This window comes from Sebastes fasciatus, chromosome 4, assembly GCF_043250625.1.
Source record: "Sebastes fasciatus isolate fSebFas1 chromosome 4, fSebFas1.pri, whole genome shotgun sequence".
NCBI lineage: Eukaryota > Metazoa > Chordata > Actinopteri > Perciformes > Sebastidae > Sebastes > Sebastes fasciatus.
Genome location: NC_133798.1, coordinates 8,851,521 through 8,869,067, shown reverse-complemented (window position 1 = coordinate 8,869,067; position 17,547 = coordinate 8,851,521). Strand labels below are relative to the sequence as shown.

General features: G+C 40.1%; 1 protein-coding gene across 1 annotated transcript in view; it reads right to left on the bottom strand.

Moving 5' to 3' along the window:
• The window catches only part of LOC141765672 (protein arginine N-methyltransferase 8-B), a 36,352-nt gene that overhangs the window by 16,018 nt on the left and 2,787 nt on the right, over positions 1–17,547 (bottom strand). The window contains exons 2-5 of the mRNA XM_074631825.1: positions 15,822–16,067; positions 11,530–11,685; positions 2,097–2,160; positions 121–263 (exon numbers count right to left, since the gene is read on the bottom strand). Of these exons, the coding sequence (XP_074487926.1) occupies positions 121–263; positions 2,097–2,160; positions 11,530–11,685; positions 15,822–16,067 (609 nt within the window). The remainder of the gene's footprint in view (positions 1–120; positions 264–2,096; positions 2,161–11,529; positions 11,686–15,821; positions 16,068–17,547) is intronic.

Sequence of the window (17,547 nt, the reverse complement as noted above, 5' to 3'; positions counted from 1 at the left end):
TGGTTATTTTAGTGATCGTTTTATTTTATTTCCCTATTTGTTACCGATGTTGCTGCAGGATAACTTACTGTACATATATTGTACTCACACACACTCACACACACACTCCACACATCCTACCAGCCACTTGTCCCTGGCAAAGATGACGGTGTTGAGCATGGATTCATAGAAGAGGCAGTAGCCCATCCACTCAGATATGATGATGTCAACCTTCTCAACAGGGAGCTCCACCTCCTCCACCTTGCCTTTGAAGATGGTGATCACTGTAACACACAACATATCTTTTAAGTCATAATCAACGCTCGTGTTTTGGCATGACAAAAAAAGTGTTTTTTTCCAGCCTGCAGTTGGTAACTTTGAGCAAATATGATAAGTTATTTTTATAAAGCTCTCACTATATCCTGACAGTATTGCATGAGACAGGTAATCTGAAAAAAACAAAAAAACAATCAGAGCCAAGCAGTCTCTAAGCAGCTGTCAATCACTGCTAGCGAAACTCGGGAACTCTGTCAAACTAGGCAGCGCTGATCAAATATGAATCAATATTCTGTTATTCTAATGCCTATTTCTCTCCATAAATGTTTTCAAAAACTTTTGATAAATATTTTAGTGTACTGTTTAGCTGTAAAATGAGAAAGTTTAACAAGTAACAGAATCTTGATTCATATTTGATCAGCACTGCCTAGTTTGACAGATTGATCAGAGTTTGCGAGTTTCACAAGCAGCGATTGACAGCTGCCCAGAGACTGCTCAGCTCTGATTGGTTGTTTTCCTTCAGCGCTGTGAATTCTTGCAGATGCCATTAAGAGCACAAGGAGGACACAGAGGAACAGGATTTTTTGCAGATTATCTTTCTCATGCTCTACTGTCAGGATACAGTGACCGTTTTATAAAAATACCTTTTTTTTCATCGTGTCTGCTCAAAGTTACCAACTGCACCTTTAACACTAAAATGTAGGAATAATAATGCCTAAAAGTGTATAATTGAGTAGGACATGTTGAAAACACAAGTCTCAAATCAATACATCAATTTTACATGTAAAATATGTGAAATATAAGACAATATTGTATCACTGTGTACAAGAAATAAATTGATGTGTGAGAAAGAAAGAAAAATGTGGTGATACATCAGTTCGTACAGTATGTGCTACCATGCAGGGCCGGCTTAAGGCATATGCCATATAAGCGGTCGCCCAGGGCGCCACCTTCTGGGGGGACGCTGTTCGCCCTCTAAAAAATAAAAAGTAAATTTAAATTAAAAAATTTAAAAAAAAAAAAAATGCGTGCCCTTCCTCATTTTCTGCACAAAGTATGTAAAAATGTATGAATAAATAAATAAATACATTTTTCACCACTGTAACTCTTGTTGTAGTGAAACTACGATTTGTGGGGGCTCCAAATCCAAATTTTGCCTTGAGCCCCAAATGGGCTAGAGCCGGCCCTGCTACCATGTTCTGCCATGGTGTTCTTATGGAAATCAACCCAGCTGGGGTTTACAATGTAGAACAGGATCTTTGCCCTTGACGAGATTAGATGACTTCAGCTTTTTTTTGTTCTGCCTTGACAAGAAGTTATTGAAGAGTGTCCCTGGTGATACAATGTGTTGTTACAGAATGACATGCGACCTCTGTTACTCCAACTGGTGATTGCTTTCCTGCTTATTCACTGTCTGAACCTAAGAGTGAACATATAGTGTTCACTCTCCTCTCAATTACCTGTGCATACTTGATATTCATAGGTTTATAGACACAACATTGGCTGACAGAGTGGTTTATGGAGCTATAGATGCACCGTCAGTAGTTACAGCGGTGTTATGATTTAAACATACGCTTTGAAGTTTCATGAGTTGGCAGCATGTTTGTGCACAAATGAATACAAATGAGGTCGTCCTCACAATCATTCAAAATCCTGAGCGGTGGGATACCCATCGCCACCCCTCCTCTTCTTCTCCTCATGCGTATCAGCCAGCCTTCCCTCCCTCCTCCTCCTCATCCACTACGTCTGTCACGACTATAAGCTAGTGTGTTGCTCCCTTCACTGCAGATGAAGTGCAGTGTCATCAGAATGGAGAGAGGGGGAACAGCTGCAGCTCTTACCGCTGTCGAGGTGGTTGGACTTGATGATCCTCTCTGAGTACTCTGATATACTGGAACATTCAATCTGGCAGAAAAAAGGAAGGAAAAAGCGAATAAAATGACCGTAGATGAAGGACTGTGCTGCTTTGGGATGAATATCTTTAATGGAATGTCTACAGCACTTACAATAACATGTCCTCAGTTTGCCTATGAAGCAGACTCAGAGGAATTTAAATGTTCCTGCTGTGCTGATGTTGACTGGAATGCCTCGGATAAAAGCTCAATCAGCACAAGTTGACCATATAGATGTGGTGGTAGTCTCTAAAGACCAGCGTTGGAAGAAAATACCAATACAGCAACTTGAAATTACTCCATTACAAGTAAAAGTGCTACATGAGAAGTCCTAATTAAGTAAAAGTATATTGGCATTAGCATCACAGTATACTTAAAGTATTAAAGGAGACATATTATGCTCGTATTCAGGTTCATTCTTGTATTTGGGGTTTCTACTTGAACATGCTTACATGCTTTAATGTTCTAAAATAACATTATTTTTCTCATACTGTCTGTCTGAATGTACCTGTATTCACCCTCTGGCTGAAACGCTCCATTTTAGCGCCTGTCCCTTTAAGGTCCCCGCCTAAAAAAAAAACCCAGTCTGCTCTGATTGGTCAGAGTTTCTGGTCTTCACAGCGTCACTGCAGCCGGTGACTCGTTGTGTGTGTCAATTACACAAAATTTAGCGGCACTTCTACCGGTGACTGTATAGTTGTGACATCACAACCTTACGGACGTCCTGACGGCTCGTTTAAAGGCACAGTGTCTGAATACGGGCTGTGTGCATTTCCCCATGGATTGATATTGTTTTGATGCTTTCACAGTATCTATAGAGCACCTAAACCTGTTTCATAATCAAAAAAGACATGTGTCATGTCTCGTCATGCTCCTTAGGTTATGTGTTTTATTGTTTATTATATTCAGTTATTATTTCCTGTTTTATTTTGTGTTACTTACCTCTATTCTCGTGATATTGAACAATCTGATACTCCTGGCAACATTTTTCATTCGTGCATCTGAATGGAGGAAAATTAAACCCCTATTTTCCGTTTTCGAAAGGGATCTTGTGGAGATTAATCATCTCAGTGCTGGAAAACTAATGAAAGGAAAGCACGCAAAGTGTCTCCTCAGAGCTTATGAAGAACTGAACATAATATGATGACCCCTAGAGCTACTCTCAAGTCAAACTGAAGGTTGCAGGAAATTAAGCTTTATAAAAATTAATAAATAGCAATTAATATAAATATAAAAATAGAAAATAGAAAATAAATAAATCAGAAAGAAAAAATTGAAAATAAATAAATCAGAAAGTAATTTGTAAATGAATAAGTCCACTAGAAAAACTGAGTGCTCATGGAGTAAACCAAAGGGGACTAATTAATCTAATTAAGCCCGGAGTTTAGAAAAGTAACACTCTCAGTGTCACAGTAGAAAGGGTCCTGAAAAGTTAGCAGCTAACAAGCAGGGCTGTCATTCAAACAGCGATGCGATCTGCAGTAAGACTAAGTGCAGAACGGGCATCTACAAAGTGTGAGAGGCAGCCGGTAAGAATATACTGGATCACAGACTGAGAGACTGTTTACCTGGCGGAGATCGCTGATGCTGTTGTTTAGCGCTGTTTGTGCCGGTAGTTTAACTTTGTTTGTAGCAGATCGTTTGTTTAATGCATCTGAATGTCCGGTAGATAATACAGTGAGAGGCACGGTGAATTGTGACGATCAAAGCGCTGAAAGGGTGTTGATTTGTTTGTTAAGTGCGGGCATATCCTGGTTCATTCATTCACAAATGTGGTGAGAAGTGCAGGGGCTTATGGGAAATGTAGTTTAAAATTACTGCAGGATTTAATACGAACTCAAACGTAATTATAAAATACTTTGTGTGTAAATAAATACTTAAAAATAGTAATTAAATAAAATAATATAATACACATATACATACTACCTTTATGTTAAGGCAAAGGCTATATGGCAGCCCAGGCATTTGTTTATTTGCATTTAACATGAGGCATTTTAATAGGAGTGTGTGTATTAAATTAAATAAGGATTAATGAATTTTGCAAAGTCTCAAAAAACGAATTTGTTCTTATTTTGTAATAATGTGTATATTTTATTTTCTGTATTTTTTCTATTTCAAAGGTTTTTCACCTAATGACTAATGACTAAATGACTAATGGATAATAATTCCAAAATGAAATGAACCTTCAACTCAACCTACAAAATCAAGGAGAGAAAAAGGAAAAGCTGTTTGTCATTGAGTGGATTCCAGTTAAAATCTTCGAGTGGATGTTTCAATCTCTCTCAAGTTGGGATACTGCACATATACTTGAACAATAACTTGACAGCTACTATGGAAGAGTGCCGTCTTATTTTTATTTTATTTTATTTTTTCCTTTAATTATTTTACTCTCTTTGAATTTAGTTATTATATTGTTTTTATATAATTTAAGTTAAAATCGTTCCTATCCAATTTGTCCTTGTTTAGGTTATGATGCCTTAATGTTTATAAATGAATGAATTATCATCAATAAAAAAACAACAACCTCTCCTCCTTGTTTCAGAAACTTCACTTCCTGCACTTGTGTGTTTCCCACCGGTCTGATTACTCACCCTGCCCCTACTGCTTTCACCTCCGCCCAATTAGCCTCACCTCCCCATGGATTTAGTCTGTCTGTTTCTCTATCTCTGTGCCAATTCGTCTTTGTTCCCTGAGTCAAGCATTCCAGTGATTTCCTAGTGTTAGTTATATTGTTTTTCTGAACTTTGCCTGTTTTTTCTCTCTGACCACGTTTTTGTCTTACCCTTGTCAGCCCTAGTTGCCTTTATCTGACTGCTCACCTGTGTACCGAACCTGTTTTGGTAAGTAAAAACTGTTTGATTGCACCTGCTGGACTGAAAGTAGCGTATACTGTTGTAGCTGGTCAAGGTGTAGCTAGTTTTAACTTCCTGATATACAGCTAGGTGGTTTAGTCCAGTGGTTCCCAAACCAGGGGTCGAGACCCCTCCAAAGTGCCACAATATAAATCTGGGGGGTCATAGGACGATTAATGGGAAAGGAAAGGAGAAAAAACATGTTCTGCTACAAAAAATTTTAATCATTTTTTGGTGAGACTTCTTCTTTTGTTTTGGTAAATAATGGATTTGGGTCATGACAAGTCATGAGTCAAAAAGGTTGGAAACAACTGGCTTAATGTTTAAAACAATGTGTTGTATTTTATAAGCTTATTATAGTTTTCATTATCTGAAATCTTTATCTGAAAAAGAGCTGAAGCTAAGTAGAGTAAAAAGCTGAATATTTCCTAGTATAAAGTAGCATAAAATGGAAATAATCAAGCAAAGTGTGATTACCTCAAAATTGTACTTGAGTAAATGTACTTTCCACCACTGCTTAAGACAGATTATGCTGTTTTTAGATGAGATACTGTACCAAGATGTTATTTTTTTCCTTAGAAGGTTAGTGGAAGACCCTTACAGGCGCTGCCAATCCCTTCCGTCATGTTGATATGACTCGTATCGCTATCCAGGGATTTATCACAGTGAACTCCAATCTTTATTTTTGATGTACTGCTTCTTGCGGGGATGTTTGTCCAACACTGCAGCCACCATAGGGTGCTCTCTGGTGTCGGAAACAAGGTCATCTTTGTTTAAAATCTCTCTGTGGGTGGCCTCCATTGCAGTCCTGAATACAACACCGCTTGCATAAGATTTCAAAAATTGCAAACTGGGCGGCTGGATCTTTGCCAGTTTTAAGAAAAAGCGGGGAGAGTGAGATACAATAGCTAATCAGCCTTGAGTTTGTGAAGGCATTCTGTCAAGGGATTGTCTCCTGTCTGCAGTGTTTGATAGCGATAAGAAGCTTTTGATCACTTACAGTATGATTGTGACTTTGTTGGCCTGACAGCAGCAAGTAACTAACAAGGGAGGTTAATTTTGCATTGTAAGGGTCAAGCTGAAAATAGTGGAAGATAAAACAATACGGGGGGATAGAATTTAGAGGGTGACCAGCCTCTGTGAAACACCACCAGAGCATCTTACTCTAAGTAATTACGGTGAAGATTAGACGCTGCTCAACTGCAACCAGCCGTGTAGCTCCGATGGGACCTTCAACTTCTACTTTCATTAGTCTTTTGACATTTTAAATTCTTTTAAATTATCCTCACCCCACTGCTTCTTTCTTTGTCCCATTGCTCTATACCCCTGCACATCTGTCACAATTTCCTCCACGCCTTCTCTGTTACACCATATCTTTTCTGAGCCCTGAGCTCCTTGCTTGACATATTATGCACTTCCTGATCTGCCCACCAATGCCAGACTTGATTTATTGAGGTGCCAGCAATTACAGAGTTATCACAAAATAAAACTCCTTCATTCATCAGACTAACGTCTGGACACTTCTAGTAAGCAGCTCCCAAACAAAACCGAGAACATAATTCAAGAGGAGGCATTTGTCAATACCGACCTCTTACAGCATCAGGGAGTCTGAGAGTATAGATTTTCACCCGAGTGTGTACACTCTGTTCCGCCTACCCCCTGGGACTCGGTTTGTCAGAGGTGTGCAGACTTATTCATGCTGCAAGAGGTCCATCTGGTCGTAATCAAGCAGGGTACTTTTGAATGAACTCTAGGTGCTGTGGATCGTAAAATGCCTGGCAGGGACCCTTGTGGAGAGAGCAGGCTGAAAAATAGAAGCACTCAGCTGTTGCCTCAGACTCTCGTGGAACAATTAGGTCTGCAAAGGGCTTTTATTTTGGAGGGAGAGATGGATTAGACATGCTCTATGAGCAAAAACTGTGAGGTGGACAAATTCAGAGATATCCTCTTGGTTGCACTGTAAATTATTTCACTGTAAATTCACAGTAAATTACTGGCTACTAGTTGCATTACTTTCACAGTAAGGTATTGTGAAATGACAGCTGTATACTGTGAGCTCACAGTATAGTTATGCCAGTATATTACTGCAATTTAGCAGTATGCTGCGTGTAGAATTACCGTATTTAACTGTAACTTCACAGTAAATGTTTAGATTACTGTGATTTAGCGAAAGGCTGTTGTAGATTTACAGTGTAAACGGTACACTGTAAAATATTTGACTGACAGTAAATTACTGGCTATACTAGTTACATTAATGCAACTCAGTAGTCAGTACTGTGCTGTAAATTTACACTTAAAAACCATTGTAAAATACTGAAAAACAGTTTTATCTGTTAACCCATCAATAACTTAAAACATTGAAAATTAGGTTAAATTCAAATAAACACAAAAATATGACCAATTTTACACATTTATTTGGCATGTAGAGAGAAACCTCTCCTGATGAATTCACAGTAGCTTCCAGTAATCACGGCTGTGATAGCCATGCCTTGCGTTATTTTCCCAATAACATTATGAATACTGTATTATATTGTGAATATCACAGTTAAGGCCTGTGATGTAATTATAATGTAATTTAATATGAATTATTACAGTTGCATCTTGTGAAATCCTGGTAATAATTTGCAGTGTATATATAAATTATTTTTGTTGTGGTATAATATACATACTGAAATGAAATTCTGGCTTCTGCTTTCTAGCTGAGGTCTTCAGTTTCCCCACTGAGCATGCATACGGGCTGCAGGGATTTGACATTAACTCTGCCTCCCTGGTGCAGCCCTATTCTCTGCTGCCTATTAGTGGAGGGCTGGTTAGGAGGCTGCTGGTGGCGCCCACACTCTTCTGTCTGTCAACTGCTCACACCGAACACCTAACTCACCTGCCCATTTAAAAACCAGACTGCATCAAGTGCGTAAACAAACAGGAACGCCTCTTGTTGCACCAGGTGTATGCAAGCGAGCGCTGCTGTGATAATAGGGCCGCCAACGTCAGCCCTCTAATTGGCAATGATCCCTCGTCCCTCCCTGAATCTGTGTGAGAAGGGACAGCCATTAGCCATGTGTCCGTCAGAGTCATGCTTCAGTGGGAGCGCTGAGGCCTCGAGGCTTGTTTAGAGTCAACACACCCTCACGCGCTGCCTCTTGCACCTCTCACTAGTGTCAGCAACAGTCACTGTCATTGTTTGTCGTCCCTGTGGGCTCCCACTGGTCCTGCTCTCTGGAGAGACACAGCAAAGTACAAGTTTCTAACTTCGCCCAGGTGTCATGCACTTCTCCCCTCTATCTGAGCTCTTAACCTGTGAGTCATACAGAACAGTGAGTCGGATATAAGTTGAGCCACACTTGTTAATGTACTAGTCAATGAAATTTTAGTTCCATTTTTTTAGCATTTAAGTTTCAGTTTGATGTCTTTAGTTTATGAGAATTTAAAAATATCCTAACTATTTTTGATGGTAAATTCTACAACAAACTCACACAAACAAGCTATGACAAACTATTAACTTATCAACTATTTAACATTTAGCCTAATGTTACATTCGGGAGAAATTCAACAAATTCTGGCCAGTCAGCAACTTTCGGGTCTGAAAATTGAAGCCAATGCAGAGGAGCTTTAAACTTGCATTCTTTCTAATAACCAGCAGGGGGCGACTCCTCTGGTTGCAAAAAAAAGTCTGATTGTATAGAAGTCTATTAGAAAATGAGCCTACTTCTCACTTGATTTATTTCCTCTGTAAACATTTTAAAAATGAGTTTATGGTCTCAATCATTAGTTTCAAGTCTTCTTCAATGCAGCATGATGTTCATTTAGTAAATGATGGTCCCATTTAGAGTCAAATAGACCATAAAGCAGGGGATGCTTTAGGGCGTGGCTACCTTGTGATTGATAGGAAGCTACCACGACGTTGTCCGGTCTGGGAGTTGTCTGTGAAAGGGTTAAAGTTGTAAGACGAAAACACAGTGTGTTTTCAGTTTATAAAAAGTTAGTTGAAACATTTTGGTCGCCTAAACATGTCTTATTCACCGTTCGGTTGTACTTAGGTCCACCCTCTCTTGTCACTTCTGGTTGCAGAAACCAAGATGGCAACAGCCAAAATGCCGAACTCGAGTCTTCAAAATAGCAGTCCACAAACCAATGGGTGATGCCATGGTAATTACATCCACTTCTTATATAAAGTCTATGATTCTGGCTCATTTATGGTCTATCAAATTCTGAGGAAAGTACATCTAATGGAAAGTAGCTAAAGCTATATCTGCATATCTGTTTACATACTTTACATACAAAGTTTAGAAAACATCTAAACTTATCTGACTGTAGCTGGCGCATCACTAGCCATCCTTTTTTTTTATCAAGCTGCTATCATTTCATCAATATGTATCTAAATCTTCTAAGTTCAAAAATGTTTTATCAATGCTGTTGTATAAAACAAAACTTAGTCAAGTTAAATAATTTAGAACAAAAAGAAAGGTTAGATTTGTTAGCTTTAGGGGTCTAAAAAGTTGTGATATCTAGCAAGAAAGTTGTTAAGATGGCAACTCTCTTTGCCTTTACAGCTTAATTCACCAACCACTCATATACTTTGGCTCTTTTGTCTTTTAGGCTTTAAAGGAAGGGTCGATAATGCTGATAAACTCGCAAGAATACACTAGATTTAAAAAATTATCCAACCAAAAAAACTAAACTGAAAAACACAGCCAAGTGTTGCTTAGTCTTTTCCAATGAAAGTAGCAGCATTAGCTCCAAAAGCCCCTAAATCTAGGGAGAAAGCCGCCAAGTCGGTAACACTGACGTTCCGTCTCTTCAGGCCTCCCTCCAAAGACACTGCCCCAAACTTATCATAATGAACGTAAACAACGAACATGGCAATTGTTAGTACTCACAGCTGTCAAGCTCCGGTGACGCGTAATGAGTGCACGGGGCAGAGTGGACGCAGGTAGGCAGGTATAGTACGTCCAATTATTTTATTCGAGCTGGATTCTTATCTTTCTTTTGTCAGAGCATTTGATTTATTGATTGCTGTCGGGGTGTAATGAGAATTTCAACTAACTGCAGAGAGCAGTTATCTAAAAGACAAGACCCTTTGTCACTCGTGAATGAGATGCAAAATGATTTATTGAACCCTTGTGGTCCAAGGCTGGATCAGATCCTGTCACTGTGCACGGCAAACAGGCCTCTGAGCCTTCCCGACACATAATAAACCACCTGTTGCAGATCTATTCCACGATGATTTGATTTCAGTGTCGCTTTGAGATGTACAGGTATACCTGCTTGCAGATCTAGTTTACACTGGTCCTCTGTGATTTCATGCTGGGCGGGCAACTTACAGTCTTTACGTGTTAGCTGGTTTTATATCAGGGGGTTATTGAAAGCTGGAATGATTCATATGGACTAAACACACTGTTTATTTACTGGACTTGTTGCTGCTCTCTTGCTGGTAAACGTTTCCTTAATGCTACAGGTCTGTGTGTTTTAATGTACACTCCTTCTGCAAATAACATTATTAGATATTTGAACAAACAAAAAAATATTGTTAGTTTTAAAAGACATTTGAGTTTTATTTTCATTCTAATTAGTTATTGACGATGAGCAATAAAATATGTTAAATCAAGACTCAGTGTATCGTGATTATATGGCTCTGAGGCATATGGAATTCAGCATCGGCAAAAAAGTATTTTACGGGTACCCTGTAGAGCCAGAATAAAGGTTATCACTTTTCCCTTTTTCATGTAACGAGGTCCATATGACAGAGTGATGTTATTATTGGCCCAAAGCCCAGCCCTTCCACCTCACAAGCCCATCTTTCACATGGAGCTTTATGAGCTTTAGGTATGATAAAGGTATCGCACAGCGGTGCAGAGCTCATACTGAGAGCATCTAAAGGCAAAGGTGAAGTAAATCCCTGAAATATTAGCCCCATTTATGTTGATAAATTCCTTCCAGATGGGCAGCAGTCACGCAAGTGTTGTGGCAAAGCACGGACTGAAGTGATATTTCAGTTTAAAGGACAAGGAGAGGGATGGAGGGGAGCTGAGCGAGAACAGCAGAAAAGGGAAGGAAAACAAATATGTGGCACATAAAGTCGCACGTAAACACATAATGTCAAGCAGTAGCTCAGAACAAGTCTCTTGGCAATTCCAAGTCAATTATTCCTCCCCTGAAGCAAATATACTTGTCTGGAGCAAAAAAAAAAAAAAAAAGTTCCACGTGGTTTATCCCAAACTGGTGGTGTGTATCCGGCATGTATTCTCAGACATGCCCTGACTAGCAATTACTTCTGCTCCAGTACACGATAACAGAGAAGAGCTCTTAAAGCGCTACGGCTCAGCTTGTCAACCTGCCTGAGAGGCCACACGCACTTTTATCACCTGCCTGTCACACGAGATATTCTTGGGAAGATTACGGTGAGGCTTGATGAAAACATGGTTAACATACAGATAATCAGTCATACATACAGTAGATGAACAGTGTGAGCAGCTTGTCAGGCCGGGCTGGTCCAGCATGATAACGCTCCACTTATAGGAAACACGTCTTACCCCATACACGTGCTTTGCCCCCGCTTTGGCCGCGAACATGGACAGGATCCCGGTCCCACTTCCAACATCCAGCACTATCTTGTCCTTGAAGACGTGCTTGTTGTGGTACATGGAGTTCCTGTAGGTGAGCGTCCTCACTTCGTCCTTCAGCATCTCCTGGTTTAGCGTATGACAAATAATATCAGGAAAATGTTGACACAGCTGCGGAGGGTGACAATTTATTTATTTTGTTGAATTGAAAACATTGGCTGGACAACGGGGGTCTGGATTTGCTGTGACATCTGCAGTGGAGCGGTGACAAATAGCACACAGCCTTCACCTAATCTCTCTATTACGCCATCCGCCGTATGGCTCTATATTCAAATCCATAGTTGGTTGTTTCTGAATAAGCCCCATGAGCCTCCAGGCTCAGCCTGTCTGCGTCTCTTACCGAGTGCAGAGCATGTGTGAGTGTGAAGAATATTCAAATGACAAAAAAATACACCTGACCTACTTTCATAAAAGAAACATAAAAGATTCATCTCACAGGTCACACTAGGAACGTGCTCTTTTTATACGTTCTGTCTCCTCTCCTTACAATGCAGCCGAAACTAATGAAAGATTCTCATCTTGAATAGTGGAAATATGAGACACATAAAGAAAGATTTTTTTAAAAAATCAAGATGTTTAATAATGGCTCACTGTTGATCAAGACTGAAGTACATCTTAATCAAAGTGGCACCAGTCCTCCACCATTCTCTGTCTAAGCTATAGTTAAAGGGGAACACCACCTAAAATTAAGAATTCCAATATGTTATTTCCATGGCCGTTCAAACCATATTTGTGAACATGAACTTCTCTCTCTCAGAGTCCGAAACCAGAGAAGTAAGTCTCAAACTTGTGATCTCATAGAGCAGGCCTATTCAATTGGCAGCCCGTTGGCCGAATCCGGCCCTTTAACAAGGTTTCTACCCGCTGAAGGGGAGTTTTTTCTTGCCACTGTAAGAGCATTCCATGAGCATTCTTATGGAATGCTCATGGAGGATCTGTTGTTGGGTCTCTAAATCATAGAGTACGGTCTAAACCTGCTCTACTGTATATGAAAAGAGTCTTGAGATAACTTCTGTTATGATTTGACGCTATATAAAAAACATATTGAACTGAACAACCTCAAACCGTCCCTTTGATCATTTACAATGATGAAAAAAAAGTATTTAAAAAAATAATAATAATAATTTCTTCCTATAAGAGAGTTTATTCCTATTCATCAACATTACCATCTACGCTATTATGGATTGTTAAAAGCAATATCATTGTTTATTTATTTAAATAACCTGCTAACATAACACCAAGTTTATGGGTGTTCACATTTTTTGATTATTAGAAGCTTATTATTTTTTGTAGGATAATTATCCCATTCCTTAGTTACGTCTTCTTAAGCACATAAATACTTATTTAGTTAAAAAGTTGTAACCCAGGCTGTTTAAGCAGAGGGAATTTAGGAGTCAAACTGAATAAAAAAGATGTTAAATTAAACATTTTGATTAAAAATGCTAATCTACTAAGATTAAAAAGGTGTATTGTTTTCACATTTAAATTTCCAACTTTGCAGATATGATAGGAAATGTAAATGTGTGGCCCCTTGGCACTTCACTGTTTTTCAAATCTGGCCCTTATAAAAAAGTAATTGAATAGGCCTATAGGGTTTACAGTCTGGAGCTGCTCCATAGACAATGCATGGGAGAATGTTTGTTTTCTTTTTTATACCCAAATGAGCTTTATTCTATTGTAGTGTTTTAATTTGTGAAACAGAAAATGTTCCCATATACTCAGATCATTCCCCTGGGTGCTCTCAGTGTCATCTAGAACATCTCTCCCATTCATTGTCTATGGATCAGTTTCACACTTTATACCCTATGACATCACAAGTTTGAGTTTTAACACTCTAGTTTTTGCATTTGGGAGAGAGTTGTTCATGTTTACTAATATTTTTGGGACTGTCTTAGACCAAAGGAATAACATGGATGAATTTTGAAAATGGGCGTAGTTCCCCTTTAAGTCTCCCAGGCTTATGTTCTAACTGTCTATGACATCATTGGGTTGTTATAGGTTTTTGGGGTAGTCCAGAGCAGGAGAAGGCTGGGAGGCTCAGTTCAGGAAAAATATCACAAACGATCATCATTGAAGTGCCTTACCAAACACACAATAGAGGAGTCTGAAATAATTAGGTATAAAAAGAGAAAAAAAAAAGAAGCAAACAAAAAAAATGACCTGGAGACCGTCAGACAAAACCATTAAGGCCATGATTTCTGCGTGGCCACGAGGGGCCGCATGCAGTAAATTTTGTCATTTGCCCAAGTGTGCCATGGTCTGCTGGTCAGCTACTCCTGGAATATGATTTAAACTGGACTGCTCTGCAGATGAGTTGTTTTTGCCTGATATTTCTACTTTCAATCCAAATTAATAATAGAAACTTTGGACAAAATCCATGGGAAAATGGTTCAGAACTCCGTTAAAAGGAAAATAACATTTTCTTTTTTTTACAACTTGGGACTTGCATCAATCATTACTCCTTTGTGGAAACCACATCACAGATCAAAAAGGAAGTCTGCGGTTTAACTATATTATCTGAGCCACTTATGGGGGAAGTGAAAAGGCGAAAGAAAAGGCCTCTGCTTGGTGGCTCTGCTGTCGCGTTTCCTCTCTCCTCCAGCGCTGCAGACCTGGAGGTTAATCAGCGGCATGATGGGACACACCTGGGCCCGGTGTGCCCCATGAATACAAACCAGAGCAGCAGCCAGTTTGGTGGCAAATCTCCTCACCACACATCTCTGCTTCATGTCTTTTGGTTTCCTTTTCCTTGTTTTTACAGCACAACACCCGTGCAGCACATTTTGATTCATCCACTCCCTACATTATTGACTTTACAGATCCCTCCCATCTATTTGTTGGATTTGTTTTTTGTCCCAGTCTTAGAGACGGTGTAGGTACCAGATGTGCTCGGCCTGGCAGATTGGCCCAGGGTCCTGCGTTAATGATGTCACACATTACTATTGGCTGTATGCGGGAGAGACTAAACCGACTTGCTGGGTGACCCTACGACCCACCGCTACTCTGCTTCTGATCGGCTAAACCTTTCCAGGTATAGTGTTTAGCAACAGTTAGAAGGGTTTATGGCAGTGCAGCGTGAAAAAAACAGTTGTTAGCACTATGACAGCTTTGATACACTGCAATATAAATATGAGTATATTTGTCAGTTTTATTTGTGAATTTACTAGGGCTGTCAAAGTTAATGAGATAATAACACGTAATTCGTTTTAATGCCACTAATTACTTAAACGCATTAACCCAACTTGCAATATTCAGGCTGTAGCGGGCTCAGTTTTAAAGCTAGATACTGGTATCATATGAAACTAGAAAATCTTAGGAAACCATTGGTACCATGTCATACTAGGATGTCGCGAAGGAGGCGAAATAACGCTCCAAACTTAATGCTGAATTTTTGGCGAAGAAAAACTGGCATGGCCATTTTCAAAGGGGTCCCTTGATCTCTGACCTCAAGATATGTGAATGAAAATGGGTTATATGGATCCCCACGAGTCTCCCCTTCACAGACATGACCACTTTATGATAATCACATGCAGTTTGGGGCAAGTCATAGTCAAGTCAGCACACTGACACACTGACACCTGTTGTTGCCTGTTGGGCTTGAGTTCGCCATGTTATGATTTTGCTAAATGCAGTACCTGTGAGGGTTTCTGGACAATATTAACACAACATAACATAACAATATGTCATTGTTTTGTGTTGTTAATTGATTTCCAATTATAAATATATACATACATTTGCATAAAGCAATCATATTTGCCCACTCCCATGTTGATACGAGTATTAATTACTTGACAAAAAAATGTATGATTAATTTGCGATTAATCGCGATTAACTATGGTCAATCATGCGACTAATCGCCATTAAGTATTCTAATCGACTGACAGCCCTACAATTTACACTGTTGCAAAAATGTGCAGATGAATGCGGAGCTCGGATTACCATTGTCTGATGAAAAATTTGTGTTTCAAGAGCGACGCTTTTTCGTCGGGGTCAAGTAGTAACTGCATGCCGTGCAAGAGCCTATGCTTTTCCTGCAGCCTGTGGTGGCAACCTGAAGTTTTTAGTTCCCGACATTTGTTCCTGAGGCTATTTGGCCCAAAACAGTCGTCATGCATGTCTAATTATCCCTGACAAGAACAGACACAGGAACAAGAAAACAGAAACATGTCTTTTTCAGTGATCCTCACTGTGACAGGACATACCTCATGTATACCGAAGTGGGCATACGAGTCAAAGTAGTAGTCTCGTGAGGTCATCTCCTCCGGGCTGAGGAACTTGGACATCTTCCCCCGCCCGGGACAGTTAGAAAGGCTGGCAGCATGGGGCGTGTGTGGCGGCAGAGGAGGCCGTGAGGCATGCTGGATGGAAGGCACCGGCTTGGGCAACGAGGTGGGCTGTGCCGACTGGGATGGAATTATGCGGATTGGCCGCGGCTGTGGCTGTGGTTGCTGGAAAGAGAGCGATAAAGAGGGAAAACACTTCATCGAGAGGCTGAGGACTCTGGGCTTTTGTTATTCAAATCACTTTCCGAGTAAGAAACAAAACGAGGATGTAACAGCGACTTGGCATAGCACAAAACGGTTTGCATTCATGGGTAGTGATTGGCTCGACTCATCAAGCATTCCCCTTAACAATTTCATCTGCTCTCATCCCTCTCAGCTCAACTGTCAGTCTACCGGTCCATGGAGCAGTCTGGTGATTTTAACAGGGTCCAGGGAGTCTATTGAGTCTGGAGAATACTCTGATTACTGAAATGAAGTCTGTCAACAGAAGGCCGAGATGGCAAGAGAGCTCATCCCTGCACAGACGGTACGCCCATAATGCCCTGATTATCACCTCTAAAGCCAGCTGGGGAGGTCTAGCCATGCTGTGTGTTTGTGTGTGTGTGTGAGAGAGAGACTGAGAAATGGACTCCCAGCATCTCACTTTTGAGCCAGTAAGCCATTCTGGTGTTTATTCTCATTCCAACTTTTAGCCCTTCTAAAAATAAATTATAAATAATTGTTGCGGTGGACAGAAATAGGTGCTGTTGACAGTGATGCTCCAGTATTATAACAGTATATTTCACTTTTAATCTTGGAGAATAAACAAAAAAAGAAGAAAAGATGAAAAGGCTTGTGACTCAGGAAAGGTAATGAAGGGTTGACGTAGTTCAATCTGAAACACTACTGTAATTTTAAGAATGAAGCATTTTCCACTGTTATTTCCTCTGCAGTTTGCAATTATACAAGTGCAAATATATATTATATTATACAAACTGCTGGAATTTATACCATTTCTTGCATGTTTTATTTTTGCTACCGTATCTTTCAGAGCTTCAATCTCCAACTGAGACCATTCAGCTTTTCAAAAGGCAGTTTTTCATCTCATTCATCTTATGAAAATAAATTAAAACAGTGAAAGCCAAAAAAGCAGGATTTGATAAACAGCTGGCTCCAAACCATCACTCTCAGAGTCAATACTTACAAGGCAAGGCCACGGAAACGGTGATTAAGGCTGCCAAGTTTAATACACAATCGATGAGGACTTTCGAAAAGTTGCAATGCAGAAAAACGAAATCGCTCTTGGCCGTCATTAACAGACAGATTAAAGCAGACTTGGGGTTGCAGCACGGTCAGAGGAGAGCAGCTGCAGTAACTGAGAGGCCCCCTGACACAGGAAGGAGAGGGTGGCTTCACGCCCTTGCCTCTGACCCCCACCCCAGACAGATAAACACATTTTGGGTTGTATTTCAGACTGGATCCTCGTCCCTACACGGAGGTGAGAACTGTCATTTGAGAAGGACATTCAATTGGCACTATTGTTATGAGGGAACACACAGTGGAGCTGCACGGTGGTGCAGTGGTTAGCACTGCCACCTCACAGCAAAAGGGTTGCAGGTTCAAATCCAGTTTGGGGCCCTTCTGCGTGTTATCGTGGGTTTCCTCC